Source organism: Myotis yumanensis, unplaced genomic scaffold, assembly GCF_028538775.1.
Source record: "Myotis yumanensis isolate MYYU_CA2020_CCGP unplaced genomic scaffold, mMyoYum1.0.hap1 SCAF_8, whole genome shotgun sequence".
Lineage (NCBI taxonomy): Eukaryota > Metazoa > Chordata > Mammalia > Chiroptera > Vespertilionidae > Myotis > Myotis yumanensis.
The window spans coordinates 83,228,051-83,242,631 of record NW_027223759.1 but is presented as its reverse complement, the minus strand read 5'-3'; the positions used below and the strand labels follow the sequence as shown (position 1 = coordinate 83,242,631).

At 40.1% G+C, this 14,581-nt stretch overlaps 1 protein-coding gene across 2 annotated transcripts in view; it reads right to left on the bottom strand.

Annotated features, from left to right (window-relative positions):
- Positions 1-302: 302 nt before the first annotated feature.
- Positions 303-14,581, bottom strand: part of INSIG2 (insulin induced gene 2) — a 28,143-nt gene continuing 13,864 nt past the window's right edge. For both annotated transcript variants that reach the window (XM_070423121.1, XM_070423122.1), the window contains exons 3-6: positions 6,147-6,271; positions 2,658-2,824; positions 2,393-2,492; positions 303-1,341 (exon numbers count right to left, since the gene is read on the bottom strand). In XM_070423121.1, the coding sequence (XP_070279222.1) occupies positions 1,300-1,341; positions 2,393-2,492; positions 2,658-2,824; positions 6,147-6,271 (434 nt within the window). In that variant the 3' untranslated portion in view covers positions 303-1,299. The remainder of the gene's footprint in view (positions 1,342-2,392; positions 2,493-2,657; positions 2,825-6,146; positions 6,272-14,581) is intronic.

The window sequence follows — 14,581 nt, the reverse complement described above, 5'->3', positions numbered from 1 at the left end:
ATCTCATTACATTCTTAAACAGGTTTGGACTATTCACTAATGGGCATATGAATAGATAGGAAATTATGTGCCCAGGCATTCCCCAGATGGCATTCCTCTGACAATGACCCAGCACAACCAAAGTGGTTTAATTTATACAGCCCAATAGATTTTGGAACCCAAGAACAGAACCCAATAGAATTAGAAACTTCATTTAGATCTGTTTGGGATTTTTTAGGTGTTCCATGTACAAAAGCAGAAGGATTCTATATTGCGAATAACAGTTAATATTACTCAACACTTTGTGGCACTGCAGAAGGTCATTTTGTATTTCTAAAACATACATTTATTCTAGGTAAATTCCCCAATGGTCATTACTTTTAATTATATATATACTCTTTTAGGTTTAGAGGAAAAACAATTTAATGCTGATAGCCTTTTCTGCTCATCACTTTTATCTCCAGTAAAATCTGCCAAAACAGAAAATTACTCTTTGGACTCTCTCCAGTAATGCAGGTTTGAAAAATGTTCTATGGAAGTTCATCTTCATTATATATTAAAACATCCAAAGTTCTCTGAAACAACATTAAAATATAGGGTTGGGCAAAAGTAGGTTTATAGTTGTGAGTATGCGAAACAGTTTATTCTTGTATTATTATTTATTAATTATTGTATTATTTTCCATATGAACAACTGTAAAACTACTTTTGCCCCAATGTGTAGAAAGTAACTACACATTAGGGCACCCATAACTCATACTGCTGTAATTAGAAAAATAAACAGGAACAACAGTAAGCGAAAGAGAATATACCAGTTTTCCATTTCTTTTTTTGGCTTTCCTCTTATTTTATTACACTAAGTTTATAACTGTTCAAAGCATTCTTATACTCTGCATGACAGTAAGAGAATATTTTGGCACATCAACATTGTGATACAATATACAGTATGTTTAAAAAATTAATTTAAAAATTTCATCTATTAATCGGCATTTTTAATGTAGTGCATATATATCTTACAGTTAAGTCAAATACACAAGGTTTATAGCTGATTTACAGAGGAAGCAATCACAGATTGCAGGAATATATGTGTGTGTATATATACATATATATACATACATATGTATATATATATATGTCTATATATATATATATATAGGTATATATATATATATATATATATATATATATATATATATATAAAATAATCACAGTAAAAACTGCATACTGGCAATTTTACAATCCGTAGTTTCATTGGTATATCTATCATGTACATGCCCTTTTCATCTTGTTTCTCTATACAAAAAATATATTTTTGCCTTCTTCATTCCTGATGAGATTTTTCTGCGATCACTTTACATTCATACTGCAAAATTAAAAAGGTTAAAAGATTAACATATAAAGGTTTATTTTGAAAAGCAATTTAAACTTAAAAGATCTAAAAATTAATTCTTTATTAATCTATGCACATTTTATTACTCAAAGAATCTCAGAGTTAGACAACTATTAGGATTAAATGACAAATGTGATGGGGGGAAAACTTCACATTCTAGAAGTGGAGGCATAGACAAAAGCAGGGGAAAGATGAGGTTTTCGTATTACAAGCAAATAATGACAGTATATGATTCAGATGAGTCCTAGAATATGAAAGAAAGCAAAATAGGTTTCTTTGAGTGCTCAGTAAGGTGAATCAGCAAAGGGAAGGTCATGAACTTAAGGACTGGACTGACACTTTTGACAATGAATTAAGGTAATATTTTTTTCAAATCACTTTACAATTTAAAGGAAAAAAATCTATTACATTAGCAAAAGCTTCTAGTCAAAACAATATTTTAAAAGTACAACTATAAACATGTACCCACAATTCAAAATAAAGGAAACCAATGCACTTAGAAATAGCATCACAAACCACTCGATTCTCCTACTGATTAAAGTGGCAACCATTTGGTGAAACTGGTATGACCTGTGAATGTTACTCCCGGACCCTTGCCACCTATAACTGGGGTTTATCAACAATGTCCCTTCGTTCTCAACTAAAATGGTCAAACATCTTGATTTGCTGAAGCTAATTCTAATTTATGTCATTGTAGCAATGTGGTTATTAATAGAACCTCCTTTCACTGTTAAAATTGTTCCTTTTTGAAAAGTAAACCTACAAATTAATTTACAAAAAGGGTGGAAGATAAATCAGATCACCCTATCCATAACACATTTTAGCTTTCCTATCCATGGTTGCTTCAACTTTTAATATACTTGTGATTAAATTCTTCCAAATGATTTATTTCAATGGAATCGCAGAGAGAAATCAAAGAATGCTGTCTTCACAAATTTCTTTCCCTTAAAAAAGGACTGTCATTTGGAGAAAACTTGTCTTACATCTCAATAACACAAAAGTGATTAAATAAGCATCAGCTTACCATTGCCAGTTGTCGACCAATATTTCCCATTGTTATGCCTCCAGCAAAAAATATACATGGTAACCAAGAGCGAACATAGAGAAAATCTGGAGAAGTATATCTAGAATAATAGAAATGTTTTTAATGGTAAAATACTTATTTAAATCATTACAATAGAAATAAGTTGCTCTTCAGATTAACGTGGCTAACCCAATTTTAAAATCTCAATCTGAATTCAGCTATCATTTATCTATTTTAGCAAACAAGCACCAAAAAGAATACTTACTGATAAACACCATTATAGACTAGCAGTTGAGTGACCAAGGTTGCCAAGAAAGCAATTCCTACTCCAAGGCCAAAACCAGTTCGAGATCTATCAAAAGTCCACCACAGTCCAATGGAGAGTGCAGCCAGTGTGAGAGACAACTGTACGTTGTTATCAAAGTCCACTTTCTGAGGTCAGTGTTAAAGAGTCATCTTAAAACTTATAACCAAATAATATCATCTGTTCATTTTTCTAAAATCAGACATGCTACTATTAAAAGGGGAATTAATTGCTTATTCTACAGTGCATTCAGACACAAAGGGCATGATATTTCAATAGATACTACCAACCTGTAATTCCTAAGAAAACAAAGACAAAACACTTTATATACGTTCCCAATTATAAGATCGGACCCATTATATGAGAACTGCTCTCTTTGCTAAAAATGTTAACGGGTGGACTCAGAACACAAGATTTACTACAGAAACACACTTTTAATAAAAAGAAAACCAATATTACTTCTCAAACAGGTTGAGAGTTAGTTGAGAATCATACAGGAACTCGAAAATAGAAGAGCTGACAGCTATTTAACAGGGTGCACATTCTCTATATGATTTACTGGCAGACACATTTTATAATAATGCAGTTCAGAAACAAGAGTACCAAGGACACAGTATCCCTTTCTATTATGTCAACTGTTCTAGTTTTAATTTGTTGAGGATAAAGCCTTGAAGCGAATATTATCTTGCAACCTGCCAAGCTATTTTGGTGCCTGGGACATTCTGGCATAGGACAGTTAGCACAAACGATATTTTATTTCCATCACCTACTTAAGCGTCAATTCACAAATGTGCAGCCCTTTTCTATTCTAAAATCTCTGAGCAAAACGCAGCTTTACACATTCAATTTTCCCATTTCTTTGCTGGAGGATTACACTAAAGGAATTAATTTCAAGTATTATTAAAAGGACATTATCTATGTCCCAAAGGCCACATCTTGGCTCTATATCCAGCTCCCCGGGGGAGACTACAAATCTCGCCAAACTGGCCATGCTGCAACTGGAGAGAAGAAAGCAGAATTTCAAAAGAGGGATCCGAAACCATTTCCTACTTCCTTTAACACCCTGCTATTCACCTCTCCACACACCCCCACCCAACCAGCTGGTACCCTGAGCACAGTGTGCTTACTTCTCAGCTGTCAGGGGCCTCTCCTTCGAGGTCACTTCCTGCTGAGGCTAGATTTATCAAGAAACCTCCAGGTTACCAGTATGCTTTCTGAAAAAGTTTTGCTTATTCTTTAGCAGACATAATGCCTCAAACTCCATGAAGGAAGCTTGTGAGCTCTGATTTCTCTATGCAAAAACATTCTTGTAAAGAGTAGATTTTGACATTGAGTTCTGTCTTGCTAACTAAATTAACTTCATTAAGAACCAAGCAAAATAAGGAGGCTTCTATGGTAAACAGGTAAAACATCAACCTTAAAAACAGTACCATGAGATTTTATGAAGTCAAATTAATTTAAGTCTATGCTATAAATATGTAAACACTTTATGTTTGGATTAAAGGAGGTCCAGCTTAGACTGCCATACTTAAGTATTTAATTGAGAAAGAAAAGAAAGACCAAAGCAAAGAATTTAAATTAGATATATAAACATTTTTAAATTCTAGGAAAAGGTTAATTAAATTTTTCAACTTAAAATAGTTGAACTGTCTGAGATGAAAAGGTCTAGTCCACTGTATAGAGAGCATTTACACACTGGAGGAGCTCCTGACAGGAGAATGAACATCCCTAGATTGGAATCAGGATCTCTGGGGTCTGGTCTCAGCTATAGCCCAGCCTTACAGTATGGAAGACTTGGCAAAGCACCTAACCTCCCTAGCTTTCATCTGTATTATCTTAATAAAGAAAATGTGGAACTAGGTGATTTCTAAGTTTTTTTCTAGATACAATATTCCATGAGTCTATCTTTTTAAGTCTTCCTAATCATTTTTTATTTGTTATAAAATCCTAAATATCAAAAATTTTCCCCAAACTAAAAATGTTGGGAAATTTTTTAATACAAAAGAAACTGGAAAACCAACATAATAACAGCCACTGAGAGCCTTCCAAATCCACAGATCTCCAAGGGCCAGCACACTGGGAACAGAACGGCAGATGTGATTTGTTTTTAGCATAGAGGACCCTGCTCTTTTCTTGGTTCCTCTTCCCAAGCTTCTCCAAAACACAATACTTTCTGTAAAAGGCATAGCAATCTAGCTGCCACATGACCCACCTTCTCTCCAACCAACTACCAGCCCTGAGCCCAATGCAGTTACAAGAGGAAATGGTGGGCAGCCTGAGTCACACTTCCTGCTCTTCCCAATACCACAGGCTCCACCACAACCATTCTGTAAGCAACATCTCCTAGACGAGGGAAGACTGAACTAGCATTCCCCAGACCCTCTTGTACAAAGGAAAGTTGGGGTAGGGAGAAGAAGTAGGGAGGATGACAGAATGAAAGCCTTATGAGGGCAAAAACTTTTTCTCTGGGGGTAGACATTTTTTTCTGAGAGGTAGAAGGGAAGAAGGGAAATAGAAGCTATTTGTCCTTCTAGCTAGGACACTATAAAAATGATCATTAATCACTAAATAAAATGTCAGAATTCTTAAATGATCAAACTGTAAAAATATGTCCCTGGCCTGGCTGGATGGCTCAATTGGTTGGAGTGTCATCCCATACACCAAAAGGTTGCAGGTTCAATTCCAGTTAGGTCACAAACCTAGATTGTGGGCTTGATCCCTGGTCCAGGCATGCATGGGAGGCAGCCAATCGATGTTTCTCTCTCACATTGAGGTTCCTCACTCTCTCTCTCTCTCCCTCCCTTCCTCTCTCTTTAAATCAATAAACATATCCTCAGGTGAGGACTAAGGAAAGAAAAATACACACACACACACACACACACACACACACACACACACACACACCCTAAGGAAAAAAGTTCTTTTTGACCATGGTCTAAGCTGGATATTTCTATTATGCCACCTTTAAGAACATTTATGTGGTTTGCTGGTATTGATCAAAACCAATAAATAACAGTCTTTTTTTTAAATTATAGGTTCTTGAAATTAAAAACAAAACAAAACAAAAAAACCAGCACCTGAAGCCACCACAAGTCTTTACTGCCCAACCTTAAATGAAAAAAGAGGAATCTTTTGAAAATTTACCTGTTTCAATCCTAGATTAACCAAAACTATATGTAAATAATTTAGTAACCTAACTTAAGAAAAACATGTAAATGTTTTAAACATGCAAATTTTCTAAGTTATATGGAAAGAATGGGATTTAAATGAAAGGCTAAATCCCACACATATAGATGCTACTGTGATGTTTTGACAATACAAAGCACATTCTTTTTATGACTCAGTGGGCATATCACCATTTGACAACAGTGAGGTTGCAAGGGGCCCTTAACCTTTGGTTTGTCAGGAGCTGCTTTGTTATTATGCATTTCATTACAGCAAAAAGGATACAGCGCTGGCATGATTTATACCGACAAAGACGGCTACGCACCGCATTACACTGGACCACTCTCTTTTAAATTTATGGGGTTCTCCTAGATGCCTGTCAATGCAGGGGTATAATAACCCAATCACCGCTGCAGAAAAAAAGAGAAAAAATTATGTTATCTCCAATGTGATACTGGCGAAACTTAAGCTAAGAGTCACTACAACCACCAAAAGGATTTGAAAGATTCTTTAAAAAAGCTCTTCAAGTTACTTAATGTCAATTGCTGATATTTTAAACTTACCTCCCCAAAGAAAAATAAATGAGAACACCACTGAAGCATTATAAATGATTGCAACAGTATACTAAATTATGATAGACAAAACACTACTTCAGGCTATGATTCACAATTTAGCAGAATGGACTAGATGATTCATGCTACTTTTCTAATACTAATGTCTCTGAGACTTGACAAGCATCAAATCAGTTGGCAGCTAAGCAATGTTCTCTCTAAGCTATATTACCATGAAACATTCTATTAAATGCCACAAATCTACAGAGAAGGTAGGAACTAACCACATACAACAAGCTCACCATACACACAATATTCTGATGGCTATGGCTCACCTGTTCCATAGATCACCTTTGCCCCTCTAGCTTCTTGTCTCAGTCTCCTGAATCTAGCCCTTGATCTGACACTCCCTTCCACCCTGTTCCTTTAATGAGATTCTAGGTCGTATTGTCAAAGCAGAATAACTCACAACAGAAATCTACATATAAGACTCATTCTGCACATAAGAAAAATGAAGGAAACATGGTCTATAAGAATTACATATTTTTGTTAAAATTTGTAATTTAAATTCATTACTAAAATATAAGATATCATTTCAGTACACATCTTTTATAAAGACATCCTTGACTGCTAACTGTATAATTAGTTATAAATAAATATATGTAAAATGTCCATAATTGAGTATCAAAATACTGTCACACAATTTTTAACTTACTTGTCAAACCTCAACTTTTTATTCATTTAGTTGAAGATTTGAAATGCTTAATCATTTAAAAAAAGACTTTTTAATGAACCCAAACTTTATTTAACAAGTTATAAGGAAAATGTATTTCCACCGATTAAAGTTAGCAAAGCAAAACTGCTAGCTATTTCCTGTTAATCTTCCTAAAAACAGGATGCTTATGCTCACTAGGAAACAAAGACACAACTGTCACATCAGTTGGAAAGCATGTTTAAAATGTCTCATACTACCTATGGCTTAGCATGAAACTATTGTCCCAAAATCTGAGTCCCCGAGGGTCAGAAGCTCTCCCTGGCCTGATGCTGGCTACCTATACCTCACAAAAGATGCATTCGATCTTCAAGGAAAATGGAAATCAATTAGTATCAAAACTCACAGGCCAGCAGAGCAGTGGCGCAGCATAAAGAAGAGGCTGCAATAATGTATGCATTTTCTAACCCACAAAACACTTGAAGGTGCTCTTCTGAGTTAGACCTTTGCTAAATATAGATGGTTCATAGACCATCAACAGATTAGCAACAAACTTCAGTAATGCAGAGGTGCAAAAACTGCTAGTAAATTTAGAAGTTTTACATTATAACTGGTCCTTGAATAATGTCACTTCATTCACTGTCATTTCACTATAACATTATAGGAGCTTAAACTCTTGTTTATATCAATTAGTCTATATTAGACTGAGTTTTGTTGTCTGTCATTTCAATTAAAGTTGCAGAACCTATGAGGACTTCAAGTGAGAACTTACTATATATTCCTATTTAAAAGGCCAGGCTCTAAAATCCTGTAAAATTAACTGACAGCATTTTCAAATTTCTACAAAATTAAAATGGCAACAAGCATGCCTAAGAGTTGAAATGTATCTAAATGAATATTACCTCTTTTTTTTTTTTTCCTTAAGGGGTCATGAAACAGCTCCGATGTCAATCCTCACTCTCATTCTTGCTCTTTCTCCTCCCTTTGCCTATTGCTAAGTAAAATCAACTAAGATTAGGCATTCCAAGTCAATTTTCCTCAGCAGCTGATGCCATAGGTAAAGAATTATCACATAGAGAAGACCAATGTGTATGCAAAGATATAAATAAGTAAACAGACTATATTTTTATGCATGTGATGTCAGACTCACAGGTGAGAGAGAACTAAGGAGAGAGAGCAAAAACACAAAAGGAATTTAAACCACCATGCTGCCAACCTTGGGATCTGGCAGTAAAAATCAAATCCATTGAGTATGCATGGTTTTCCATTGCTCACTGAGAGGGAAAATTCAAGGAAACTTGTCACTTCCCATTACATATCTTCTTTCTTCCCTTTAAATAAAGGCATGTCAGAGTCTGATAGCGATGTCTACAGCACAGTGAAGCTCACTGTGTAAGAGCTCAGCAAAGGTAGGTCTGGTCTTCTTATCCTCTTTCTCCACTTTATTTCAACAAGAAAGACTATTTTATAAGTATGCCTGTGTAAAATCACAGGCAAACAAGTCCTGGTAAACCAGATGGTTCTCTGATGCAAAACCGTATTTCTTGGGATAGTGGCATGCCTCATTGTATTGCACTTTGCTTTACTGAGCTTTGCAGATTTATTTTTCCAATTGAAGGTAAGACCCTCCACGAGCAAAAAGATTACAACTCACTGCAAGCAATGATGATGGTTAGCATTTTTTAGCAATAAAGTATTTTTAATTAAGATATGTATATTGTCATTTTAGATATAATGCTGTTATACACTTAATAGACTAATGTATAACATAAACATAATTTTCATATGGACTGGGAAACCCAAAAATTGATGTAACTTGCTTTATTGCAATATTTGCTTTATTTGGTAATTTATTTGGCAAATCTCCAATGTATGTCTGTATATTTATTTCCCAGTGACCAGTTATAGCCTATCAAGACTATAAACAAAAAGAGTTTGTAAAACACCAATATTATCATCACTTTTACATGGTAAGGTGTTTAATGCATTGATACACTAAAAGGAATAGCTAAATCAAACATTTTTCAAAGAAAAGGGGCTAAAAAAACAAAACCACTGAATGAGATATACTTTCATGAAAAAGTATTATAGGATAGGCAATGTTTTCATGCAACAAATAAGCTCCTACACTGTTTCTGGTTCTTGGTATTTGCTGGGGATTTAAAAAGAAAAAAAGAAAAAGAGGAGAACCAAGATGGCAGTGTAGATAAACACCTGTGCTCTCCGCCTCCCACAACCACATCAAAATTACAACAATCACTCAGAACTGCCTGAAACATGGCTGAGTAGAAGTCCTGCAACTAGAGAAGTGAAGAAAGCACATTGAGACTGGTAGGAGGGGCAGAGGCAGAGAATAGGTTGGTCCGACACCCAAATGTGGAGTTTTTTAATCGGGAGGGATATCTCAAAGGCCTCCCATGAGAAGCAGGGGGTCCCAGCCACAAACCAGACCCATCCCAGGGTTCCAGAGCTAGGAAGAGAAGTCCCCATAACTTCGAGCTATAAAAACCAGCAGGGATTATGGCTGAGTGACATGGAGGCTGCTGGAGTCACAGTTGTTCCTCTTAAAGGGCCCACACATAAACCTACACGGTCTCACTTCCTCTGAGCTCCAGTGCCAGGTGGCGGCATTGGGGGGAATCCAGGGACATCCGGGGAAGAACTAGACTGTCTGATGTAGGGGCAGGAATTCAGGGGTGGCTTTCTCCCAGACAGGGGTGCTTACAGGGATCATTGTTCCTGTGCTGGGACCTCCCCATTGCAGAGCTGACTGGCAGCCATATCTGAGCTTCCATCAGTATGACCCACACTGTTCCCTCTGCCCTGGTGATTCCCTGAGATGCCGCCCTATCCAATTTACAGCCCCACCCAAGCTGTTTGCAGCTGCTTTTCCATATGAATGGCCTGTCCTAGCTCAAGCTTCAGACTTTGCTAAAATCTCTTAAACAAGCAGCAGCTGGAGTCAACATGTCCCAAACCAATCAATAAAAGGCCCAATACTTGGCTCCAGCACCAGCCTGCCTTGTGTCACAGCTGAGCATCATCTGGGCACTTTCTAGCCCAATACAAGTAGCACCCATCTGTAGAGCTCTCTGTAGCTCCTGATGGGTGGCCCCAGGTATTGGCTGGCTTTGCAACTCCCAGGAGGCCCCTGAGCCAGTGCACCCGGTGGACAGCTTCAGACCATACCAGATTACAACTCTACACATTCACAAGTGACACACTCAAGGGGCAGACTAGTGAGCATCAAAGCCCTACTGAAGCAAGTTCTGCTCCACAGGGGGTGTCTCCTGCACAGCAACTTGGCCTGAGATCAATTCCTCCCAGTGAGCCAACAGCAATCAAGGCTCAACTACAAGACTTTGCACACAGCCCACACAAGGGCACAACTAGAGTGCCTAACTCAGGTGACTGGGGAGACTGAGCCACTGGGCCCTACAGGACACCTAATACACAAGGCCTCTCTACCAATTCCAGAAGACATAACTGCTCTACCTAATATATAGAAACAAATACAGGAAAGCAGCCAAAATGTGGAGACAAAGAAACATGTTACAAATGAAAGAAATGGAAGCAAGCAAACTACTGAATACAGAGTTCAAAACAATGGTTATAAGGTTACTCAAGGATCTTAATGAGAGTTTCAAGGGACTTAATGAGAGCTTCAAGGGAATTAATGAGCAGATCAAGGGACTTAGTGAGACTTTCAAGGATCTTAGTGAGAATGTCAAAGACATAAAAAAGTACGAAACAGAAATTAAGCATACATTAACTAAAATAAAGAATTCTGCCCTAACCGGTTTGGCTCAGTGGATAGAGCATCAGCCTGCGGACTGAAAGGTCCCGGGTTCGATTCTGGCCAAGGGCATGTACCTTGGTTTTGGGCACATCCCCAGTAGAAGGTGTGCAAGAGGCAGCTGATTGATGTTTCTCTCCCATCGATGTTTCTAACTCTCTATCCTTCTCCCTTCCTCTCTGTAAAAAATCAATAAAATATATTTTTTTAAAAAATAAAATAAAATAAAGAATTCTTGCATAGGAATGCAACAGTAGAAATGAGGGTTCTGAAAAGCAAATCAACAATTTGGAATATGAAGAAGAAAAAAAAACATCCAATCAGAAGCAGAAAAAAAAATAATCTAAAAATATGAAGATAGTGTAAGGATCCTCTGGGACAACTTCAAGCTTAACAACATTCATATTATGGGGGTACCAGAAGGAAAAGAGAGAGAGAGCAAGATATTAAAAACCTATTTGAAGAAATAATGACCAAAAATTTCCTCTACCTGGTGAAAGAAATAGACTTACAAGTCCAGGAAGTGCAGAGAGTCCCAAACAAGAGGAACCCAAAGAGGCCCACACCAGCACACATCATAATTAAATTGCCAAAAGTTAAAGACAAAGAGAGAGAATCTTAAAAGCAGCAAGAGAAAAGCAGTTCATTACCTACAAGGAAGTGCCCATACAACTGTCAGCTGATTTCTCAACAGAAACTTTGCAAGTAAGAAGAGAGTGGCAAGAAATACTCAAAGTGATGAATAGCAAGGACCTACAACCAAGCTTACTCTACCCAGTAATGCTATCATTTAGAATTGAAGGTCAGATAAAGAGCTTCACAGACAAGAAAAAACTAAAGGAGTTCATCACCATCAAACCAGTATTACATGAAATGCTGAAAGGTATTCTTTAAGAAGAGGAAAAAGAATAAGGAGAAATAGATTAAAAAACAATCCTATCTAATGACAGACAAACATGGTAATTAACCATACCTCCGACACGCTTCGCATTGGCTAATCAGGGTGCTATGCAAATTAACTGCCAACCAAGATGGCGGCCGGCAGCCAGGCAGCTGAAGCGAACAGGAGGCTTGCTTGCTCCAATGAAGGAGGAAGCCAAGGTTCCCTGCCTGCCGCTGCTGGGCTCTGAGCTTGCACTCTAAGAAACAATGTTGCAATTATAGAAGCTAAACAAACCCCATGCTTTCAGCCAGCTGGCCGAGCTGGAGTTGCAACACTGTTTCAATTATAGAAGCCAAACAAACCAGATACCTGCTTTCAGCAGCCGAGGCCTCAAGCTGGAGCCGAGCCTCAGAGCTAAAGCCAGCTCTCAGCTCCAGTGACAGCCATAGAAGGTAAATAAATTCCAGAATAAAAAAAAAGAAAGAAAAAAAGGAGAGGTTGGGAGCTTCAGTCGCCCGCCAGCCTGAAAACGGCCCTCAGCCCCTCACCCAGACTAGCCAGGCACCCCAGTGGGGACCCCCACCCTGAAGGGGGTGTGACCAGCTGCAAACAGCCATCATCCCCTCATCCAGGTTGGCCAGGCACCCCAGTGGGGATCCCCACCCTGATCCAGGACACCCTTCAGGGCAAACCAGCTGGCCCCCACCGGTGCACCAGGCCTCTATCCTATATAGAAAAAGGGTAATATGCCTCCCAGCACCGGGATCAGCGGAGCCGTGAGGCCTCCCAAACCCGGGATCAGCGGAGCCACGAGGCCTCATGCCCTGGGATCAGTGGAGCCGCGAGGCCTCCTGGCACCGGGATCAGCGGAGCAGCAAGGCCTCACTGCCCCTGTGTCAAGCAGAGCCGCGAGGCCTCCCAGCACTGGGATCAGCGGAGCCGCGAGGCCTTCTGGCCCCTGGAGCAGCGTGACAGGGGACAGCGCCCAAACCCCCTGATCGCCCTGCAGCTGTGTGTGTGACGGGGGCGGGGCCACAACCTCCCTATCCGCCCTGCTCTGTTCATAACCGGGGAAGGCACCACAACCCCCTGATCGGCCCTGCTCTGTGCCTGATAGGGGGGAGCTCCCCAACCCCTTGATCGGCCCTGCTCTGTGGGTGATAGGGGGCGGCGCCCCAACCCCCACATGGGCCCTGCTCTGTGTGTGATGGGGTGGAGCCGCAACCTCCCCATCGGCCCTGCCCTGAGTGTGACAGGGGGGAGTGCCCCAACCCCGTGATCGGCCCTGCTCTGTGGGTGACAGGAGGCGGCGCCCCAACCCCCTGATCCGCCCTGTTCTGTGTGTGACAGGGTACGAAGCCCCAACCCCCCTGATGGCCCCTGCTCTGTGCGTGACATGGGGCAGTGCCCCAACCCCCTGATTGGCCCTGCTCTGTGCGTGACAGGGGGTGGCGCCGCAACCTCCCCATCAACCCTGCCTTGAGTGTGACAGGGGGCGGTGCCCCAACCCCCCAATCAGCATTCCCCTGAGCATGACTTGGGGTGGCATCGCAACCTCCTGATCCACCTTGCTTTGTGCATGACAGGGGGCAGCACCCCAATTCCCCAATCGGCCCTGCTCTGAGCCTGACCAGGGGCTGTACCTAGGAATTGGGCCTGCCCTCTGCCACCCGGGAGCAGGCCTAAGCCAGCAGGTTGTTATCTCCCAAGGGGTCCCAGACTGTGAGAGGGCACAAGTGGGGCTGAGGGACACCCCACCACCACCAGTGCACAAATTTTTGTGCACCAGGCCTCTAGTATGAACAATAAAATAGTAATAAGTACATATCTCTCAACAACTGAATCTAAAAATCAAAATAAACAAACAAGAAATCTAATGAACAAAATAAACTGCTGAATAAGTAGAATCAGCATGGAAACATGGAACAGACTGAGGAATCTCAGAGGGAAGGGGGGTGGGAGGGCAGGAAGAGAGTAAGCAAAGATCTTATATGCATATATGCTTTACCTAAGAATACAGACAATAGGGTGGTGAAGGCCTGGGGCCGGGCAAGAACTGGCTGGAGGGGGGGCAATGGGGGGATAAGGGGGACATCTGTAATATGCTCAACAATAAAGATTTAAAATTTTTAAAAAAAGAGTAAGATATGACCGCATTCCCAAAGTGACCAAAGCAACAATTAAATACAGTAATGTGTTTAGGCATAGCACTGATAGGGCCAGTGAGGTCTCAGTCTTCCCTTGGCATGTGCTGAGGGGTGGAGAGGTGTCAAGAAAGTTAGGGTGTCAGGAAAGCTTCACAGAAGAGGTGATCCTTGAGGTAGGAGCATTTGGCAGGTAAATGATGTGAAAAGAGCTTTCTAACCAAAGCATTTGGGAACAGAAAACACCAGTATCACCTGGAAACTGTCCGGGTTAGGCAGAAAGGGAGCTCAGCATCCAGAAAGGCTCTGAGGAAGGTAAAGTAGGCAAGGGCCATATCATAGAGACTTTACCCTACAGATACGGGGAACCAGAAAAATAATGCCATCACATCTGCATCAGGGAGGGAGGCTGAAGGATGGTACAAAATTAGAGACAGAAAAAGAAAAGACCTGAAAATGCCAAGCAGAGTGGTTGAGGGCTTTGCCCAAAAAAGAGACAGAGGAAAGATGTAAAACTTGGAAATTGGATGTGGGAGTTAAGAGAGAGAGAGGCAGGAGACCTGCGGGGCTCTCCAGAAATTGGGTAACTAACTGCATGGCTAAACAGGAAAGATTTGTTTTTTCTTTTTAAATT